The sequence below is a fragment of the Rattus norvegicus genome, chromosome 1 (genome assembly GCF_036323735.1).
Source record: "Rattus norvegicus strain BN/NHsdMcwi chromosome 1, GRCr8, whole genome shotgun sequence".
Lineage (NCBI taxonomy): Eukaryota > Metazoa > Chordata > Mammalia > Rodentia > Muridae > Rattus > Rattus norvegicus.
Genome location: NC_086019.1, coordinates 223,328,019 through 223,348,835, shown reverse-complemented (window position 1 = coordinate 223,348,835; position 20,817 = coordinate 223,328,019). Strand labels below are relative to the sequence as shown.

The window sequence follows — 20,817 nt, the reverse complement described above, 5'->3', positions numbered from 1 at the left end:
TAAATGATAGAGAGAGTGTTCACATTTGAGAGTCTTATGAGGTAAATAGTTCCTTTCTTTCTTTATGACAGTATAATGAGCAAGTGTTTTTTTAATTGTTAAAAAATGTTCGTTGTTGTTTCTCATTAGGAAAGATGAACTTCAGATGTATAATAAGCATTATTGTGGCCAGCTAGTACCACCAATACAGTCAACATAATATAATACAATACAGTACGATGCACTCCAATACAGTGTAAACCTAAATGAAGGACGTTGTCGTAAGTTGGTGACATCGTAAAAGTGTACATACACATACTTTGGAAAATAGACTTGTGTGTTATACAATTATTTAACACAGTAAACATGTGATTTAACCATTTTCACCTATGAAAAATGAAAATGCATTCTCACATAGATTTTATTTTAGTGTTTATAGAAGCAATGTTTAAAAATATGAAAAAGTGAATATAATTTCCATTAACCTCTAAAATGAAAATTTTTTCTTCCAATTTTTAAGTGGGATATTATTGAGCCAAAAGAAAAAATACCAATGCATGTTTCCATAAGTACACTGAAAAACAAAATTACAGGAAAGTGAAATAACCAGTCACAAACTCTCCACGTACATTCAGCGTCATCATTTTATCTGTGAAGAGTAGCATTTCAGAGACAGGTTCCTGCTATGCAAGTGTTTTGCCTATGAGCTGTACTCCCACCTTACCAAGGCATCATGGTAATTGATGTCATCTGTAGATGACTTCCCTGGTTCAGATGTATATGGCTTCCCTCCTCTGGAAGGAAGAAAGCAGAGCAGTAGAGCAAGATGGCTGGTCCTGGTAGACAAGCACGGATGGGCAGTGTATAGGTGATAGTGTGTTTCTAGTAGGAGAGTCTACAAAAAAGCAATATTTGAAATTTCATTTTGTAATACTGTACCTTTTTATGTAGCTTAACTTTATATTCTAAATTTCTTCATGGTCTTCTCTTCTGTAAATAAAGTAGGAATAATCGCTTTTCCCTGAGTGATTACCATTGAGAATTCTTATTCTCAGGAGTGGCTCCCTGGCATTTGAATAATGTACTGAAAACCAGCAAGATGAAAATTCTGAAATTCTATACATCATGAATATAAACAATTACATTTCTAAGAACCTTTAAATTAAATCACTTGGCACTTGCATTATAGTTAGGTGAATACAAATCCAGAATAACATTAATTTCAATATTTTTTTGAACCAAGAAGCTAAAACAAATCTCGGTTTAATCACTCTCTTACCAGTTTTATCCTTGAGCCAAGATGGCTTAATGAGTAAAGATACTTGGCTGCCAAGCCTGATGACCTGACCTGGATACCTAGAGTTCACGTTTGTCTTCCACACACATTACCCAGCCTAAACAGAAACAGATACATAGGTACACACACAAACAAACAAACTTCAACTTTTTGTGAAATCAGTAAAAATTAATTGATTGGTGTCACACTGGGTTCACATTTAAGATCATGATAATGATATAAAATTTACAAACTGGAGCCTTGTGGATGTCTTTTAACTGTGATATTTTATACTTGATATGAAAAATATTCTATTGTATTTATGTCTCAAGGTCAATGTACACTGAAAAACATTATTACTGTCGTTCCTACTGTTTTGTCTCGCTTAAATTCTATAGTAAAATTCCACATTAAACTTTGCCATACTGATGGAAAAGGATGAGAACAGGGCACCATTCTTACTGGGTCTCTTTCTGATGCATTTTCAAGCCTTGGTTTTTTTGTTACAGATTTCCATAAAAATGAATTTATCATAGCTTCCAAATATAAAAGGTCCAAGAGGCTTAAGTAAAATACTGTCAAGTACAGACATTAATTAAGTTAAATAATGATGAGTGTGTAAAAAGAATGACTGTTTTAGTCATTATTCTCACCTTGCTGCTTTGTAATAAACCACGATCAGTTAGAAACTTACATGCTTAATTAGTCTAAGTTTAGTAAATAAGTGAATAAAAGGCATAGGAAATGCTGAATCAAAAGATAATAAAGTACATGATTCAGAGTATCCCTGAATTAGAGAACTTAGAATAATTCATGATTTTCATGGATTTATGGTTTTAATATGGAAAGCGCTTTCATATTCATAATTACCAGTCAGTATGGTAAAGTCAGTGTAGAGAAAGAGGAAAGCAATACTGGGACGTTGTCTTCTGATCCTACACACACCATGGCGTAGACTCACCCCCCAGACAATATGTAACCTGTCTCACACACATACCATGGCATATGCCCCTCCCCCAGACAGTATATATACCTATCACACACCATGACATATGCACCCCCCCAGGTGATATGTAACCTGTCACACACACACACACCATGGCATATGCCCCTCCCCCAGCAATATGTAACCTGTCTCACACAACTTTTAAAGTAAGAATTGACTGAAAAAGATTCTTCATTTTGTGTTTTCTTACCATTTATGGGTTATTTCCTTTTTAACATTTTTTTATTCATACAGATTGAGAAACATGAATTCCTATTTTGTGTTTGTATTACAATTCTTTTTCCAGTTAAGTGAGGACATTTTTAATTTTTTTGTTTGTCTTAATGGTTATTTTATTTATTTACATTTCAAATGTTATCCCCCCAGGATTATTAACTCAACAGTTTTTTTAAAATTGTACTCATAGAATAATTCCCAAATGTGAGATGCATAGAAGTTTCCCTTTTTCATTAAGTGTATTTTTACCTTTCAACGTTTCTTGTTCTAAAACAATTCTTCCCTTTAAAAATTAAATCTCTTAGATTGTATTCTGAGAGTTCATGGCTCTATATGGTCCATACTTCCATAGTATATAAACATTGAGAGCTTTGTTGTCTCGGGACAATAGGATATAATTTACCATTTCGGAGTTTTTACTTGATCCATACTGTCTTTGAATTCTGTACAGAGTTATAATAGTTGTAATTGTGTAAGTTGTAGGAAGGAGTCTTTGTTGTTGTTGTTGTTGTTGTTGTATGTCTTTTCTTTCAGAATTACAGGTGTTTAATTAGCTTCCAACACTGCCTTAGTAGCCATTGGAGGATAACTACCTTCAGCGTCGTGGTCTTTCCTTTTACTTCAGGAAGAAAAGTACAGTTAATCTGGAAGAAAGGGCTTAAAAAATAGCAGTCAGACCACCAGAATAGTACTGGACACACTTCTGGCTTCATCTAAAGTTTTGAGTAAGTGGACAAGAAGTAGGAGACATAGTTTATTTAGTTCCACTCTTCCTTTTTTGTAATTTTCCCTCTCCAGAAAGATAATTCTGAATGAAAGGAGAAAACTGAAGAGACACATTTATATATGTGTCCTTTTTTTAAAAAAAAAAAAAGGGCAAAGTTCAAATGGAACCTACCTGAGCTTAACATTCAAGAGTTTAAAAATGTTAATATGTACTGAATTTCTATTATATTCACCTGTTCTTATTATATTTACAAATACAACAACTGTAGTGGTAACAAATTTTAAAAAAGATCTAGAAGTCAAATAGTCTTGTTCTATTTACTGTATTTAAAAAGGTAACTTATATTAATAAATTTTCAATTAAAATGAATGGAAACTCCCCTAAGTGGAGCCATCACTTCAAAAGATGACACAATTAACTTCAAAGACTTGTTTATAAAGCACTTTTCACACAATACTAGAAAGTTCTAGTTAGAGGTCTCCTCATTGAAAACAAATGTAGCAGGACTTTCTCCAGCACCTGGTGTGACAAGTGTCTGCTAGAGTAGCAACCAGAATTATATCCAAGCTAGATAGTGCCCTTCCCACAAGCTCTTTCTCTGAGACATTACACATTCTAATTGGTGTGTGTGTGTGTGTGTGTGTGTGTGTGTGTGTGTGTGTGTGTGTGTGTGTGTGTGTGTTTAAACACTACTGTTAGTACTAGTTTAGAAACTAGCCCCAATTAAGCTAAATGTGCAAAATTCTGAAACCAAGCCCATGACGCCTCTGTTTTTTTGCTAGATGTCTGGTCGTTATTTCTCAGTTTCTGGAAACAGACAGGGTCTTGCATGGGGAAACTCATTGAGAACAAAGAGATCTACCACACTGGTTGTCAGAGCACCACCTTGTATTATGAAAGGTAGTTTTGGTTTGCTAAATGAAATAATTTTCATACAAAATTGGTTTGGGGCCTCTTTTATTCATTTGTCATATGTGAAGAGAAATACCATTTTTTTGTTTCTCAATTAAGTCTTTAAGACTCAGTGATATTGGTATCTTAGTCACTTATGATAATTCTAATGGGCTATATAAGTCTTACATCATACAGGACCCTTTGGGATGTACTATAGAGAAACACACGCTTAGATAGGTCTGTGGTACCTCAAGTCTGAGGAAGTAACAATGTTAGCAATCTCTAGGGTAGTTGCAGTATTGGAATACAATGGTGAGAGGCTGGATATATTTTGTGAAATTAAGTTTTCTAGAGTACGTTGCCTGGGTACTCTGAATTTTAAAATTACCTGAACAAAAAAGATGTTAGATGTGTATAGTTGGATTTTTCTGGACCTGACTTGGCATCATGGTTCATGTGAAACTGTAAAGCAATCTACAGTTTTAATACTGTATATTCATCTGTCTGTGAATCTCTGCCACTTGTATCTTACGGTTGGTGGTTGTTGTTCTTGTTATTGTTGGTTTTGTTTTTGTTTTAGAGGTTGTTGTTTTTGTTGTTTGATTTGGGGTTTTTTGGAAGGAATTTGGGTCACAGTGCTTAACATAGTAGTCAGAGTCTTGGTGATCCCTCATAGACTTAGTCATTCAAATGATAGGGGTTAAACATATGCCATGGTGTAGGCCAGCTCTGTAACATAACGCTCCTCACAGTCTCATCCTGTTCACTAAAATTCAAAGCTCTACAGGATATAGGAATTAAAACACAAAATACCCATCCAAAGAGAGGATGATCTCAGGAAATGACTTCATGAACTTGGAAGCTCTTTAAAAGAGACCTCTTAGAATGTCTAGGTTATTTAAATCTATATCTCAGCAAATTACCAAAGTGGAATTCCACAGTATCTGCTGTAATATTCTATAAAATGCAATAGTCATCCCTTGATGGAAAGAGGATGGTTCCAGGACCCTCAGAAGGGCTTATTATATTACAAGTAATCATTTTAAATATCAGAATGAGTTAGCACAGTGTTAGAGCTGACCTCTGTATTTGTAGTTTCAGCACCCCATCATCCTTGGAATCCTAAGTATTTTTAAAAAATTGAAACTTTAAATCAATGATAAACAAATGTTCTTCACTAATGTTCCTGAGAACTATGATAACTATTTACAATGCACATACATAGAATCTGAAGTTATAAGTCATCTGTAGATGATTTAAGATATATAGGAGAATAGACTTATGCCTTACGCAAATCCTGTGCCACTGCAAGTTCACCCAGAGATTTAAGTAGCTCTGAGTCAGAGCTTGGCTTCTTGAGCCAAATAAACCTTAATTTACTTTTAACCTTTCATCTTACTAACTTAATATTTTGTTATGCCTGTCTGACCTCTGTTCCACACTGCAAAATGGATAATTGTAGTTGTCTTGATATTGTTGATAAGATTAAAACAAGTACGATAGTGGATATGATTACTACTGTGCCTAATAAGAACTCTATTGTATGTTTATTATTCCAGATGAATACCAATTTTTGCTAGCTCTTGGTCACCATTAATAAATTATGTATTCCTCATTTGTCTGCTCTTTGCCAAGATAAAAGCATCATTAAAATCTCATCTTTTTTCTTTCCTTTCAAGGTTAGTAGAATAGTTAAGATACCATGATAATTTCTAAATACTAATGGTTTAAAAGCAGTAAACTCATATGGACTGTTTCTAATTATACAGTATTGTAAAAGAGATGCATTGGTATCTCAAGTCTGTATAGAAAGGATATATAAATACTGATGAGTAGCTGTCCAGCTTGAAGAGCTTTAATGACATTCTTGTAAGTCTGTACTTCATAATTTCCATGCACAGGCTGTGCTTCTAGAATGTATTAGTTGAGCTGATAGTCGCCCCGGAGCACTGCATTTAGCTACTCCGTAATTCTTTGCTTTCTCCAGACTGTCTATGATGTGCTATATAGTTGATAACAGTTCACATCTCTTGAGGTTTAACCTTTTTGCTTGATTGTACATAAAAGAGTTGTACTCAGCTTTCTTACCTGAGCTATCACCATAGCCTGTGCTTCAGCTGACAGTCAGGATAACTCATGAAAAAACATTAACACCGCACATTTTAACTGACTTACCTTTCTGTTCATTGTGTAAGAAAGCTCTGAGCGTTAAAGTCCTTGTTCCTACCGTGATTCATTACTAAGCTTGGTTGATAACCTTCCTTTTTTTATCATGGATTTAAGTTTCAAATTATGAGGTGACTTAGTAAAACTTTCATCTAAAACCCTAAATGCTTAATAATTGTACTATTTCTTCTAATTTTCTTTAAAGGTAAGATTCTTTTGAGCACAGCATTCGGTTACCTATCTTTGTCCCTGTTCTTCCTCTCCTTCACTCTCCTGTCTTGCCCGGGACAGTCTTGCTGTCCTGGGACTGAATAGAGCCTAACCTGGAACTTGTGAGGAAACTGAGGCTGGCCTGTGTCATCCTGTTAAGTCCTGGAATTACAGATGTACACCATCTGGGTCACTTTTTAATTCTACATGTTGGCTACTTTTGTTTGTTTGTTTGTTTGTTTGTTTGTTTGTTTATGTTTTTGAGACGGGGTCTGTCTGTGTAACTCTCTTTCCTGGAACTATGGAGGCCAGGCTGGCCTCAAACAGATCTGCTTGCTGGGTCACTTTTTTTTTTTTAATTAACTTGAGTATTTCTTATTTACATTTCGAGTGTTATTCCCTTTCCCGGTTTCCGGGCAAACATCCCCCTCCCCCCTCCCCTTCCTTATGGGTGTTCCCCTCCCAACCCTCCCCCCATTGCCGCCCTCCCCCCACAGTCTAGTTCATTGGGGGTTCAGTCTTAGCAGGACCCAGGGCTTCCCCTTCCACTGGTGCTCTTACTAAGATATTCATTGCTACCTATGGGGTCAGAGTCCAGGGTCAGTCCATGTATAGTCTTTAGGTGTAGTGGCTTAGTCCCTGGAAGCTCTGGTTGCTTGGCATTGTTGTACTTTTGGGGTCTCGAGCCCCTTCAAGCTCTTCCAGTTCTTTCCCTGATTCCTTCAACGGGGGTCCTATTCTCAGTTCAGTGGTTTGCTGCTGGCATTCGCCTCTGTATTTGCTGTATTCTGGCTGTGTCTCTCAGGAGCGATCTACATCCGGCTCCTGTCGGCCTGCACTTCTTTGCTTCATCCATCTTGTCTAATTGGATGGCTGTATATGTATGGGCCACATGTGGGGCAGGCTCTGAATGGGTGTTCCTTCTGTGTCTGTTTTAATCTTTGCCTCTCTCTTCCCTGCCAAGGGTATTCTTGTTCCCCTTTTAAAGAAGGAGTGAAGCATTCACATTTTGATCATCCGTCTTGAGTTTCATTTGTTCTAGGCATCTAGGGTAATTCAAGCATTTGGGCTAGTAGCCACTTATCAATGAGTGCATAACATATGTGTTTTTCTGTGATTGGGTTGCCTCACTCAGGATGATATTTTCCAGTTCCAACCATTTGCCTACGAATTTCATAAAGTCATTGTTTTTGATAGCTGAGTAGCTATCTCCATTGTGTAGATGTACCACATTTTCTGTATCCATTCCTCTGTTGAAGGGCATCTGGGTTCTTTCCAGCTTCTGGCTATTATAAATAAGGCTGCAATGAACATAGTGGAGCACGTGTCTTTTTTATATGTTGGGGCATCTTTTGGGTATATGCCCAAGAGAGGTATAGCTGGATCCTCAGGCAGTTCAATGTCCAATTTTCTGAGGAACCTCCAGACTGATTTCCAGAATGGTTGTACCAGTATGCAATCCCACCAACAATGGAGGAGTGTTCCTCTTTCTCCACATCCTCGCCAGCATCTGTTGTCCCCTGAGTTTTTGATCTTAGCCATTCTCACTGGTGTGAGGTGAAATCTCAGGGTTGTTTTGATTTGCATTTCCCTTATGACTAAAGATGTTGAACATTTCTTTAGGTGTTTCTCAGCCATTCGGCATTCCTCAGCTGTGAATTCTTTGTTTAGCTCTGAACCCCATTTTTTAATAGGGTTATTTGTCTCCCTGCGGTCTAACTTCTTGAGTTCTTTGTATATTTTGGATATAAGGCCTCTATCTGTTGTAGGATTGGTAAAGATCTTTTCCCAATCTGTTGGTTGCCGTTTTGTCCTAACCACAGTGTCCTTTGCCTTACAGAAGCTTTGCAGTTTTATGAGATCCCATTTGTCGATTCTTGATCTTAGAGCGTAAGCCATTGGTGTTTTGTTTAGGAAATTTTTTCCAGTGCCCATGTGTTCCAGATGCTTCCCTAGTTTTTCTTCTATTAGTTTGAGTGTGTCTGGTTTTATGTGGAGGTCCTTGATCCACTTGGACTTAAGCTTTGTACAGGGTAATAAGCATGGATCGATCTGCATTCTTCTACATGTTGACCTCCAGTTGAACCAGCACCATTTGCTGAAAATGCTATCTTTTTTCCATTGGATGGTTTTGGCTCCTTTGTCAAAAATCAAGTGACCATAGGTGTGTAGGTTCATTTCTGGGTCTTCAATTCTATTCCATTGGTCTATCTGTCTGTCTCTGTACCAATACCATGCAGTTTTTATCACTATTGCTCTGTAATACTGCTTGAGTTCAGGGATAGTGATTCCCCCTGAAGTCCTTTTATTGTTGAGGATAGCTTTAGCTATCCTGGGTTTTTTGTTATTCCAGATGAATTTGCAAATTGTTCTGTCTAACTCTTTGAAGAATTGGATTGGTATTTTGATGGGGATTGCATTGAATCTGTAGATTGCTTTTGGTAAAATGGCCATTTTTACTATATTAATCCTGCCAATCCATGAGCATGGGAGATCTTTCCATCTTCTGAGGTCTTCTTCAACTTCCTTCTTCAGTGTCTTGAAGTTCTTATTGTACAGATCTTTTACTTGCTTGGTTAAAGTCACACCGAGGTACTTTATATTATTTGGGTCTATTATGAAGGGTGTCGTTTCCCTAATTTCTTTCTCGGCTTGTTTCTCTTTTGTATAGAGGAAGGCAACTGATTTATTTGAGTTAATTTTATACCCAGCCACTTTGCTGAAGTTGTTTATCAGCTTTAGTAGTTCTCTGGTGGAACTTTTGGGATCACTTAAATATACTATCATATCATCTGAGAATAGTGATATTTTGACTTCTTCTTTTCCAATCTGTATCCCCTTGACCTCCTTTTGTTGTCTGATTGCTCTGGCTAGAACTTCAAGAACTATATTGAATAAGTAGGGAGAGAGTGGGCAGCCTTGTCTAGTCCCTGATTTTAGTGGGATTGCTTCAAGTTTCTCTCCATTTAGTTTAATGTTAGCAACTGGTTTGCTGTATATGGCTTTTACTATGTTCAGGTATGGGCCTTGAATTCCTATTCTTTCCAGGACTTTTATCATGAAGGGGTGTTGAATTTTGTCAAATGCTTTCTCAGCGTCTAATGAAATGATCATGTGGTTTTGTTCTTTCAGTTTGTTTATATAATGGATCACGTTGATGGTTTTCCGTATATTAAACCATCCCTGCATGCCTGGGATGAAGCCTACTTGGTCATGGTGGATGATTGTTTTGATGTGCTCTTGGATTCGGTTTGCCAGAATTTTGTTGAGTATTTTTGCGTCGATATTCATCAGGGGAATTGGTCTGAAGTTCTCTTTCTTTGTTGGGTCTTTGTGTGGTTTAGGTATAAGAGTAATTGTGGCTTCATAGAAGGAATTCGCTAGTGCTCCATCTGTTTCAATTTTGTGGAATAGTTTAGATAATATTGGTATGAGGTCTTCTATGAAGGTCTGATAGAATTCTGCACTAAACCCGTGTGGACCTGGGCTCCTTTTGGTTGGGAGACCTTTAATGACTGCTTCTATTTCCTTAGGAGTTATGGGGTTGTTTAACTGGTTTATCTGTTCCTGATTTAATTTCGGTACCTGGTATCTGTCTAGGAAATTGTCCATTTCCTGCAGATTTTCAAGTTTTGTTGACTATAGGCTTTTATAGTAAGATCTGATGATTTTTTGAATTTCCTCTGAATCTGTTGTTATGTCTCCCTTTTCATTTCTGATTTTGTTAATTTGGACGCACTCTCTGTGTCCTCTCGTTAGTCTGGCTAAGGGTTTATCTATCTTGTTGATTTTCTCAAAGAACCAACTTTTGGTTCTGTTGATTCTTTCTATGGTTCTTTTTGTTTCTACTTGGTTGATTTCAGCTCTGAGTTTGATTATTTCCTGCCTTCTACTCCTCCTGGGTGTATTTGCTTCTTTTTGTTCTAGAGCTTTTAGGTGTGCTGTCAAGCTGCTGACATATGCTCTTTCCTGTTTCTTTCTGCAGGCACTCAGCGCTATGAGTTTTCCTCTTAGCACAGCTTTCCTTGTGTCCCATAAGTTTGGGTATGTTGTACCTTCATTTAATCCTACATGTTGGCTATCTTTGTCTGTTTGTTTGTTTGTTTATGTTTTTTTTAGATGGGGTCTCTCTTTTGTAACTCTCTTTCCTGGAACTCAGTACTATGGAGACCAGGCTGGCCTCTAACAGATCCACTTGCCTCTGCTTCCCATGTTCCCAAGTGTTGGGATTAATGGCATGTACCACCATTCCTGGCTCATTTGTTGCTGTATTTAAAAACAAAACATAAACCCATACCATTATGAAACACTGTTCCATGAGGGTAATATATTTTGATATTTTAATTGGGTGTAGATTTACTCATTTATATTTAATAAAGTACCATAGAAACTTGTCTTTTTCCAAGTTCAGACAGGAACTTTTTTACCAAAAACCATGTGACTTACTACCTTCAAATTCTGACATAGATAGTTTTGTGTCTGTTTCTTTTAGAAAGTCATAAGTAAGTGATAGATACCAAGTAATGAATAGGGCAGAAGTGTTTTTCACTCAGCACTCCACTACTTATGTCCTAAGGTTCCAGTTGTTGTAAAGTCTTTGTACTAAAGCCAAACCTTTTATCTAAGTCTTCGATCTGTTGGTGCCTAACTTTTATCGTACTCAGTCTTTTATTTTCTACATGCTATCTGAAACTATTGTAGTAGAAATTTTTAAAACTAGCATCTGTTTGGAATCAAAGGGTATAGAATTTTGACCTTTGATCTAAAAATTCACCTAACTAAAGTTGCTTCAGTCTGACTCCATAACTGGCATTCACCAGAATTACCAAAGACTTTTTTTTCTTTTTTTCTTTATTAACTTGAGTATTTCTTATTTACATTTCGATTGTTATTCCCTTTCCCACTTTCTGGGCCAACATCCCCTAGCTCCTCCCCCTCCCCTTCTATATGGGTGTCCCCCCCCATCCTTCCCCCGTTGCCGCCCTCCCCCCAACAATTCACGTTCACTGGGTTTTCAGTCTTGGCAGGACCAAGGGCTTCCCCTTCCATTGGTGCTCTTACTAGGATATTCATTGCCACCTATGAGGTCAGAGTCCAGGGTCAGTCCATGTATAATCTTACCAAAGACATGTTTAAGGTAGCATAAGGAAAGTGTCACTGAGACTGTGAGAGGTGCCATGACATAGTGGAAAATGTGCATTGAAAGTCCAGAAACAAGTGTTCTGAGCTGTGTGCAACTAACCCCACCTCAGTCATTTCACTGTAGCCTTACCATACAATTGTGGAGACTGAAACACCTGATCTCAGGCTCTTCGTGTATAAAGGAAAGATTGTCTTAGGTGAACAGTAATTTTCATATCAAAGTCTGTGGGGCTTTTGAAAGTGCTTAGGAAAGCAAGGATCTTCATATAGAATATATTTCAGTCAAATAATGAGCCAGGATATTGTGAGCTAACATACATTTCTAGGCTGGTCACCTACGCATTCTCTCCTTGCTTCTGCCGCCTCAGTTTCAAAGCTTTAGACTCTGCCTACCTGTTCTTACTCAGTTTACACATTGACGATGGAGACACCCGCAAAGCTTTGCTGTGCAGGGACCGTCATTGTTTATTAAAATGTATCAGCTGTAATAACAGGGACACCGTTTATTGTGTTTCAAAACATGCTGTGACCAGAATGTCCATTTGTCCTTCCAACGTTACTCACAAAATTAAGGATGAATTACAGAGAATATTGCACTATTTATATATGTACAAGATTTGTAGCTTACTTATACCAGATACTGTGGTGACTATTGAAATTGGTTTAATTCAACCAGGCACATCTTAGAATTGGTCTTAATGGAAAAGCAATGAAAGATTCAATTGCAATACCCTGTCTTGGTACTGACATAGAAGCTAGGTACTGGGAGTTGAACATTGGCTTCTATGTGATTTGAAGGTTATTATTTACTAATGGGTTGTATAGACTTTTGACTTTTATAGTAGTGGTGTAAAATTGTATTATTGGTTTCAGAGTTTGGCCATAAAAGCAAAGAGAATGCGTTTATAAGCTTATTTATTTCAAATAAAAACAAATGGCAGTATACAAAGTTAGAAAGAACCATTTCTGCTGCTGTCAGTTCTCTCTCCAAGTCCAGAGAACAAGGGCAGGGGAAGAGTGAGGAAAGGAAGGAAAATTCACCAATGCATGGGGGAGTCCCCAAAACGAGTAACATTCATCCAAGAATAGCACATGTATTTTCTTTTTCTTTTTTTTTTTTCTTTTTTCTTTTTTTTTTTCCCCATCAGTAAAAGATGCTCTGCTGCTTGGTGGTGCACTTCTGCATCTGGCACCAAGGCAGGGGATTGGGAGTTCGATTTCAGCCTACAGTACCAAGTTAAGCTGGATTTTGGAGTTTTATAGCTTTATTGTGAAGGCTGTGCATATTAACTATAAAGCAAGAATAAATTATCTTTCCTTTATCACTATGAAAGAGGATTTTCCCCCTCCATTTTGAAATGAGTTACTAGATTTTTCATATATACTGCTCTCTGAAAATAATTTCTACCCTTCCTCTGTAAAACTTAATGCTGTTTTCTCTTAGCTTATAACTGTTTATCTACTTCACCTAAGTTTTCAAATTTGCTTACATAACTTATAAACTATCTGATAATCATAGCCATTTCTTCTCACTCTGCGGCTGTGTCCCCTTTCATTTGCTGTTTAACTGCTTTACATATTGAAATAGAGAATAAAGATATTTTCTGTAATGTTATAATCTCAGGGTTAAAAACTTGCACTGCTAAGCCCCCCTCCCCCGCCCAGCTTCCTGGCATTTTCTTTCTTTCCTTAGCCAATAAAGGGGAAGACTCTAATCAGTCTGCTGTACCAAGATGTTAGGAAGTTACAGCTTTTTCTAAATCTTTTTTTTAATTTAATGTAGCTTCATGGGACCCAATTTTCTGCACTATTAATTTATAACCCCTTGGGATTTCTGCATGGCTCTTAACATGCCTAAATTCTTAATATGCATCTTTTATGAGATTTTTTTAGTTACAAATACTTTGCTTGCCTTTAAAACATTAGTCTGGCCTAATTTATATTTTAAATAGCCAAGGCACTTGAATTCTGAACAAATGATGTTGAAACAAATATATATATATATATATATATATATGTTCATTTATTTATTTATGGTTATAGTTGTATTTTTCTGGGACAAAGAATTGTTAGCAGACAATATCATAGTGTTTAACAGTCTTAAACATAATTTGTACATTGTTGGCAGGTTTTAGGTTTGTCTAGAAACTCTGCTGTATATTTTTTAAACCAGTTCTTAACACTGGTGAAGAAAATCATGCATGGAAAAACAGATGGGTCCCTGTGTCTTTCCTAGTAATCTCTACACTTAAATGTCTCTGTATAAATGTAGTACGAGTCACTGTAATACCTGTTAGATTGAGTTTGAACCTGTAAACTTACATCTTGTAAAAGACTACTATTTAAAGATTATCATTGCTGTATTTGTGTAATCTCAGATAAAGCAGCTTGATAGACACCGTTACAAAGGAAACAAATAATTTATACATATTTAACATATTTAAGTATGTTAATGATTTATTTCCTTAAGAAACCTGAAATTTTTTTTGAGAATCATAAAATGGAATATTTTAATTTTCTTATTTTTTATAGGTCATGGAAAATGGAAGATTTGCAAAATACAAGTATTTTACCCACGTCATGGTCAATAAAACTGATATGTTCATGATAACAAGATGGTAACTTCTTTTCCTTCTCCAATACTTGATATGAGTGACAGGTGCTCGTGTTCATCAGTGCTATATGGCCACACTGATTGCTGTAAACTCCGGTCATATGTTCATGTCCTGCCAGTGTGCACTTGCAGATGAACACAGTCATACGTAAACAGAATTATAAGATAGTTTATACATACTTCAGCCACTTTACCGGGTACAGAAGTTATGTGTAACTGACTGGACAGGTAGACTTTATCCTCTAATACCACTCAATTGATTCTAGACATCACCAGTAGTCTTGGTGATATCTCTTCATAAGAGTGTATAGATTTTTCTCTCATTACTGGCATACCAGTGGGAATAGAACACTTTATGACCAGCTATGACATCTCTCAGAAGGGCTGTAGACCGGAGGACTGCAGGGTGTTTTCAGCATCTCAGACTGATGAGGAAGGAAGACTAAATGAAGAGACTGGCTTCTCTCTCAGCCATGGGCTGTTCTTAAATTAAGTCTCTGAAAGTGTGTGCTATCAACTTAAAATTGATGTCTCAACTATGAAGAACAACTGTGGGAGAATGTCCTTTGAGGGATATGTTAAGTAGAATCATAGATGAGATGCATGTTTCTAATTTCTCCCCCAAAGTGGAACAAGAAATGATTGAAATGTGAGGCCTAAAATGTTTTTTTGGTTTTTTTTTGTTTTTTTTTAAAAAAAAAAAGAAAAGAAAAGAAAAGAAAAATTCTCTCTGATTTTTGGCAGTGACAGGGCTTGATTTTCTCTGGAAAATCCCCAAGATTCTCAGTGTGTTGACTCTTTTGGCAGTCATTTTACCACTAAGCATAATAAATGAAGCACACATAAGCCGTAGATTAAATTAAGATTGGTTATGGGGCTGTACACATGGCTCAACAGTTAAGGACGACATTTGCTGCCATTGCAGAAGATACAGGTGTCACCAGTAACTCCAGTTCCGGGGTGATCCAGTGGCCTCTTCATGCCTCTCTGCACACGCCTACATACATACACCCAGGCCTACACACGCAGAAGTTTTTTGAAAAATAAGCTTTTAGTATGACTTACAATTTGTCTAGGTGAATATTCCATGTGTGCTCGCAAAATATAAAATTAAAAATGAATGAAAATCTTACACATTATTGACTTAGGTTCCTCAGTTCTCAAAGTGAATTGTTTCTTCCCCTTCCTCTAGTGGTGTGTTGTTCGTAACAAAGGGAACATTTGGACAGCTCACATGTGAGTGGCAGTACACTTTTGATGAGTTCACCAAAGAGCCATTCATTGTCCATGGGAGAAGATTGCGCATCGAAGCAAAGGTATGTATGTAGACGGACTTCTGTATGCTTAGTGTTCTAAAACAGTGATTCAAACAGCCTCTTTGATCTGTCTTTTATAAATGCTGCTTTGTCATGGAATAGCTTTCCTTTATGTTATAAACATCTGTAAGGGAGAAAAGGCATTTCTCCACTGTGTTTCTACAACTGGGTTTTCTTTTAAATAAAGTTATGAATTCTGTCCTATGAATTCTGTTTCTAGGAACGGGTGAAATCTGTATTCCATGCCAAAGAATTTGGAAAAATAATTAACTTCAAGACTCCAGAAGATGCTAGGGTAAATATAATTAATCTTTTATTTTAAACTACATAGAAGCATCTCACTTTGAAGCTGTATAAGTGAATTATTTTTCACAGCAGGTGAATTTTGTTTATAGCTTTTATTTTTAATAGCCTTAGTACATATAACTAAATGTTATCTCCTTCAACACTTTTCAGTATATTCAGTACTTCTCCTGGCTTTTCTTTTTTTTTAATTTTTATTTATTTGTTTTTACACTCCAGATTTTATTCCCCTCTTGGTCCACCCTACATCTCATACCTCCTCACTGCCCCCTCCCCCCCCAGTCTCCAGAAGGATATGTCCCCACCCCACCATACCTCTCCACTCACTGGGGCCTCCAGTCTCTTGAGGCTTAGGTGCATCTTCTCTGACTGAACCCAGACCCAGGAGTCCTCTGCTGTATATGTGTTGGGGGCCTCATCTCAGCTGTTGTAGGCTGCCCGGTTGGTGATCCAGTGTCTGAGAGATCTCAGGGGTCCAGGTTAATTGAGACTGCTGGTCCTCCTACAGGGTTGCCCTCCTTGTTCCTCATTAGTTTTTGAGGTTTTTGTTTTGGGGGTTTGGTTTTTTGGTTTTGTTTTTGTTTGTTCATTTGTTTGTTTTGTTTTTGAGACAGGGTCTTACTGTATAGTCCCCAAGAGCTAAAGTCACAGGTTTCTGCATGTTCTTCTTTTAAATGCTTATTCTAATACTTCAGTTTTTACAAGTCAGCAAAAACTTAAGAATCATTTTGTTCTAATGTTAATCTGTCCACTCCAGCAGAGAAAGGCCATCCCCACAGAGTTAATATCGTTACTGCGCAGTTACAGTGATGTGCAGAGAAAGTAAGAAACCATTAGTTATGCCCAGGCAGCAAAGCCAGGCCTATAGTCAGAAAAGGTTTCAGTGTTTCCTCTATTGCTTGCTAGAACAGCTGAGGGAAGTCAGCTAACCTCAGGTTCCTTGAAATGGGAATGGTCTGAACTGAAAAATACAGTGATCCTTTGGGAAGTGTGACAAAAGAAAGCTATGAACTGATGTCACCTTAACTGTGGTGAAGATATTCATTGACACAGTATTGTAATGTGTGAGGGGGGCTGGAGAGATGGCTCAGCGGTTAAGAGCTCTGACTACTCTTCCAGAGGTTCTGAGTTCAATTCCCAGCAACCACATGATGGCTCACAACCATCTGTAATGGGATCCGATGCCCTCTTCTGCTATGTCTGAAGACAGCTACAGTGTAATACGTGAGGGAATTCACTTGAAGACACCTCATCAGTGTGCCCAGAATCAGAACAAAGACTGACCTCCTGGCTTCTTGCTACATCTTCCATTGAATATGACTATCTGCCAGTTCACCTGTCTCTTCTAGACCCTAGTTGTTCCCCTCCTTGAACCGGTTAGCACATGCTGTGCAACTTCTATCAAGATGTGGTGATTAAAGGCAATGCTGGCATGCTAATCATAGGAAAGGAATGAATTACCAAGAATCAGGAATAAAACACTCAAGAATTAATACACATGTGACCTGGTATAAGAGGACAGAGTATGCTGCTGTATTACTGATTCAATTGCATTAATTTTTATTAAGCTATATTTCCTGGGTTTGTGTATGTGTGTGACTCAGTCTTGGTAAGGTGTGTGCATCTAGAATTTTTTTATATCTTCTTGATTACCATTTTTTGGCACATAGCTATTCATAATAACTTCTAATGGACTTTGTTTCTCTGGTGTCATTGTGTAATGCCATTTCTGGTTCTGACTCTTTTTATTCTAGCTAAGAACTTTGTCTAATGTATTTATCTTTTCAGAGAACAAGGATTCCATTGATTTTTTTTCTCCCTTCATTTATTCTGTTTTGATTCTTTCTCTTTCATATTTGAGGTTTGGTTTAATCTTGTTTGTTAAAATACAATGGTAAGTGGTTAAATATGTCCTGCGAGATGAATGTTTCTTGCAAATTACATATTAGAGTTGGGTTTGGGGTTGTATGGGTTCCTAATCCAGTCAGTCACATGGTCTTTTAGTTGGAGTATTTAACCATTTATATCTACATAATTATTCATAAATACAGTCTTAATGTGGCCCATGTGGAACTTGAGTTTCTGGTGAGTGCTAAGTCTGTCATGACCAAGCCTGTTCTAGCCTGTGTTCTGTTCCCCAGCATGCGATATCCTGCTTAGTGCTCTGCTACCTGAAGTTGGGAGAGTCATGGTCATTGTAATCAGCCACCTAACACAGCTCCATTGTACCATTGACCAGAAGTTAGCCTTGCACTGGTGGCCATGGCACCAGTGTTTCGCTCTGGCATGGCTGGCTTCAAGTCTAAGGCCTTTGCTTAGCTGACTCTCTTGCCCCTGAGTGGAAACTTCTTTCTATGCAGAGTTGCTTGAAGTTGAGGCACAGTGTAGTATGGACAACTCTTGCAGTCCTCCTTCAGTGTCTTTGTGTTTCCTTACTTAATAAGTAAGTGGTCTGGTCTTACCTGCTTTCCTTATCTCTTGTGAGTACAGTTCCAAGGACCTTAGACAAATATTAGAGAATCTGGGCTGTGTCCATGTTCTCTTCTACAGTGTATAGGTTAACTATTGGTTATCAGTTTATGTCTAAACTTTATGATGGCTTTTAGATTTCCATTCATTATATTTTGTTTCATCACAAATTTTGCTTTATATCTCCCTAACAGTGGATCCTTACAAAGCTGGAAGAAGCAAGAGAACCATCCCCAAGACTGTGAAGAGAGAACAGTGTGCAGAGGCATGGAAATTTGTTATTACAGTTCCCATGCTGGACCTCCTAACTCCTATGGAGAAGAGGAGTCATTTCAGGGATCCTATGGGTTGTAGATGCTTTAAAAAAAAAAAGGAATCAATTGGGTAAACAGCTATGTGATTAAAGTGCAGATGGTCCATTCAGTTTCCTAATCTGAATCATGCATCTGGTTACGATTCTTAATATTTTATAAAAAGAAGTGTTTACTCCAGGATCTCCTCAGCAGTGCCAGAAAGATTGTTCACAGTCTAATCAAGCAGAATGTAGTTTTCCCAGTTAGCACTTCTCTCATGCTTGCTTCCTCTCCTTCAGAGTAATGGAGAAGGAGCACTTGTACTGCCTCAGTAGTGACAAGACTTTGATAATTTCTGCAGAATCATGAAGTTCTTTTTACAAATAAGTATTTTGGTATTTTCCTTTTTAAAAACAAATTATTTGGATTATACAAACATGTATAGTATAACTGTGAAAAATAACTGTTTTTGAGATTGAACATAATACCCCTTGGGCCATAGACTAAAGAAAAGCTTTACAAACTGAATATCATAACCCCAAAAATAAAGACCCCTCCAGATCCTTTTTGCCTTATAAATACTTCCTCAGGAGAACTCCATGGATTTACCCAGTTTGTTTTTTAACAGACAGTTGTTTTCAAAGTTAAAAATTTGAAGCCTTAATGTTTACCTTCTGTTTATGGGTAACAAGAATTTTAAAAATACAAAAATGAGGAACTCCGGCATCTTAGCTATAATAAATTATGCTCTAAAATGAAGAGCTCTTTGTTGAATTACATTGCAAACCCTACAATTTAACCAGTCACCTACCCTGTACTTTAGGCTAAGGTAGTTATCCAGGCAAGGAAAAGTGCTTGTTTAAACATACAAGCTCGTCACTACAAGAGTTGTGAGATCTACAATAATCGAAAAGTAAGACTGAAGGCTTCTCCCCTTTGGCTTCTGTCCAAGATCTTTGCTCTTTACTATTAATGACTGTTTATGTTAAACAGAATGAACTGGATGTCCAATTGTGAGCTATAAACAGAATGTCTTAATCGGTTATTAAATAACACACAGTGTTTAATGTATATTGTATGTTACCAAATTGCTATAAACTGGTGTTGAAAGTCTATTTGGTCAATGGATATTTAGCTCACCCAGCCTTTGCTTTACCATGAAAGTTAGAATGAATAGTGCGCCAGACAGTAACTTGCCGTTGTTGCTGTCCAAGTCCTGCTAATTGGTACTATGTCATTACAAAGAAAACAGTGCTGTTGTAGCATCCCTCAGAATGTTTTCCCTTCTAAACATAACATTGGATCGAACGATGGCACATCTCACATTGTTGTAGTTGTGTATCCTGAAGACGACCTTTCTTCCAGGTAAGCTGCACATTTGTGTTGTTGCTGAGCCCCTCCAAGGTTCCAGATTAAACCTGTGAAGATTGGTATATTGGTATATTGGAATCTGGAATATTGCTTTCCTTGCATCCCAGTCACTGCTGAGAGTTAAATTCCTCATTGATTACTTCTTTAATGAGCTCAGTAGACCCATAACTCCCTTGGTATGCCATGATAAAGTACAAAAGTAATACCATAGCAATTCTGTGCCTTCTGGCAGCTCGCAGGGCGGGCTGTATTACTCATGCACACACATAGCTTGCATGCCTATCCTGCTTGTTCCTTTATCAGTGAAACCCAAGGCATAGCTCTTGATCCTTATACCCATCACTCTCTCAGCCTGTGCCGTAGAATGATTGTTTTAGATCATCTGTTTAAACAATGAAAATTAGGAATACTAGCCATTCAATGAGGCATTAGCTTAACATCTTATAATTTATGGTTACATATTTCATTCAATAGTCTTTTTCAGAATCCAGAATCTTTTTAGAAAAATCATCCTGGAGTCACAGTGTTCAAGCTTATCGTGTGTGTGTGTGTGTGTGTGTGTGTGTGTGTGTGTGTGTGTGTGTGTGTGTGTGTTGCACAAGAGTGGGTTCCCTAGCATCTGATACCTTGGAGTTTCCTATGATCTCTGTCATGATTGTCTCCTTCTCTTCTGGTAATGTGCTGTAGCAGTAGGATCCCAGTGAGTGTCACTATGCTAGCATGCAATCTCTTAGAAGCATCCCACAGGGTGGTGTCCAATCCTTCCTGGTTTTAAAAAACAAAATACTCAGCACTGAATGTCCTGTAGTGTGTTCTTGCCATGTTGGTTGATTCT

At 37.4% G+C, this 20,817-nt stretch overlaps 1 protein-coding gene across 2 annotated transcripts in view; it reads left to right on the top strand.

The window, feature by feature from the left end:
- The window catches only part of Vps13a (vacuolar protein sorting 13 homolog A), a 226,717-nt gene extending 206,665 nt beyond the window's left edge, over positions 1 to 20,052 (top strand). The window contains exons 69-72 of one of the 2 annotated variants that reach the window (NM_001100975.2): positions 14,149 to 14,234; positions 15,423 to 15,546; positions 15,767 to 15,841; positions 18,513 to 20,052. In NM_001100975.2, coding sequence (NP_001094445.2) covers positions 14,149 to 14,234; positions 15,423 to 15,546; positions 15,767 to 15,841; positions 18,513 to 18,563 — 336 coding nt within the window. In that variant the 3' untranslated portion in view covers positions 18,564 to 20,052. The remainder of the gene's footprint in view (positions 1 to 14,148; positions 14,235 to 15,422; positions 15,547 to 15,766; positions 15,842 to 18,512) is intronic. The other variant, XM_039079915.2, reaches the window with a different exon arrangement.
- The last annotated feature ends 765 nt before the right edge of the window (positions 20,053 to 20,817 follow it).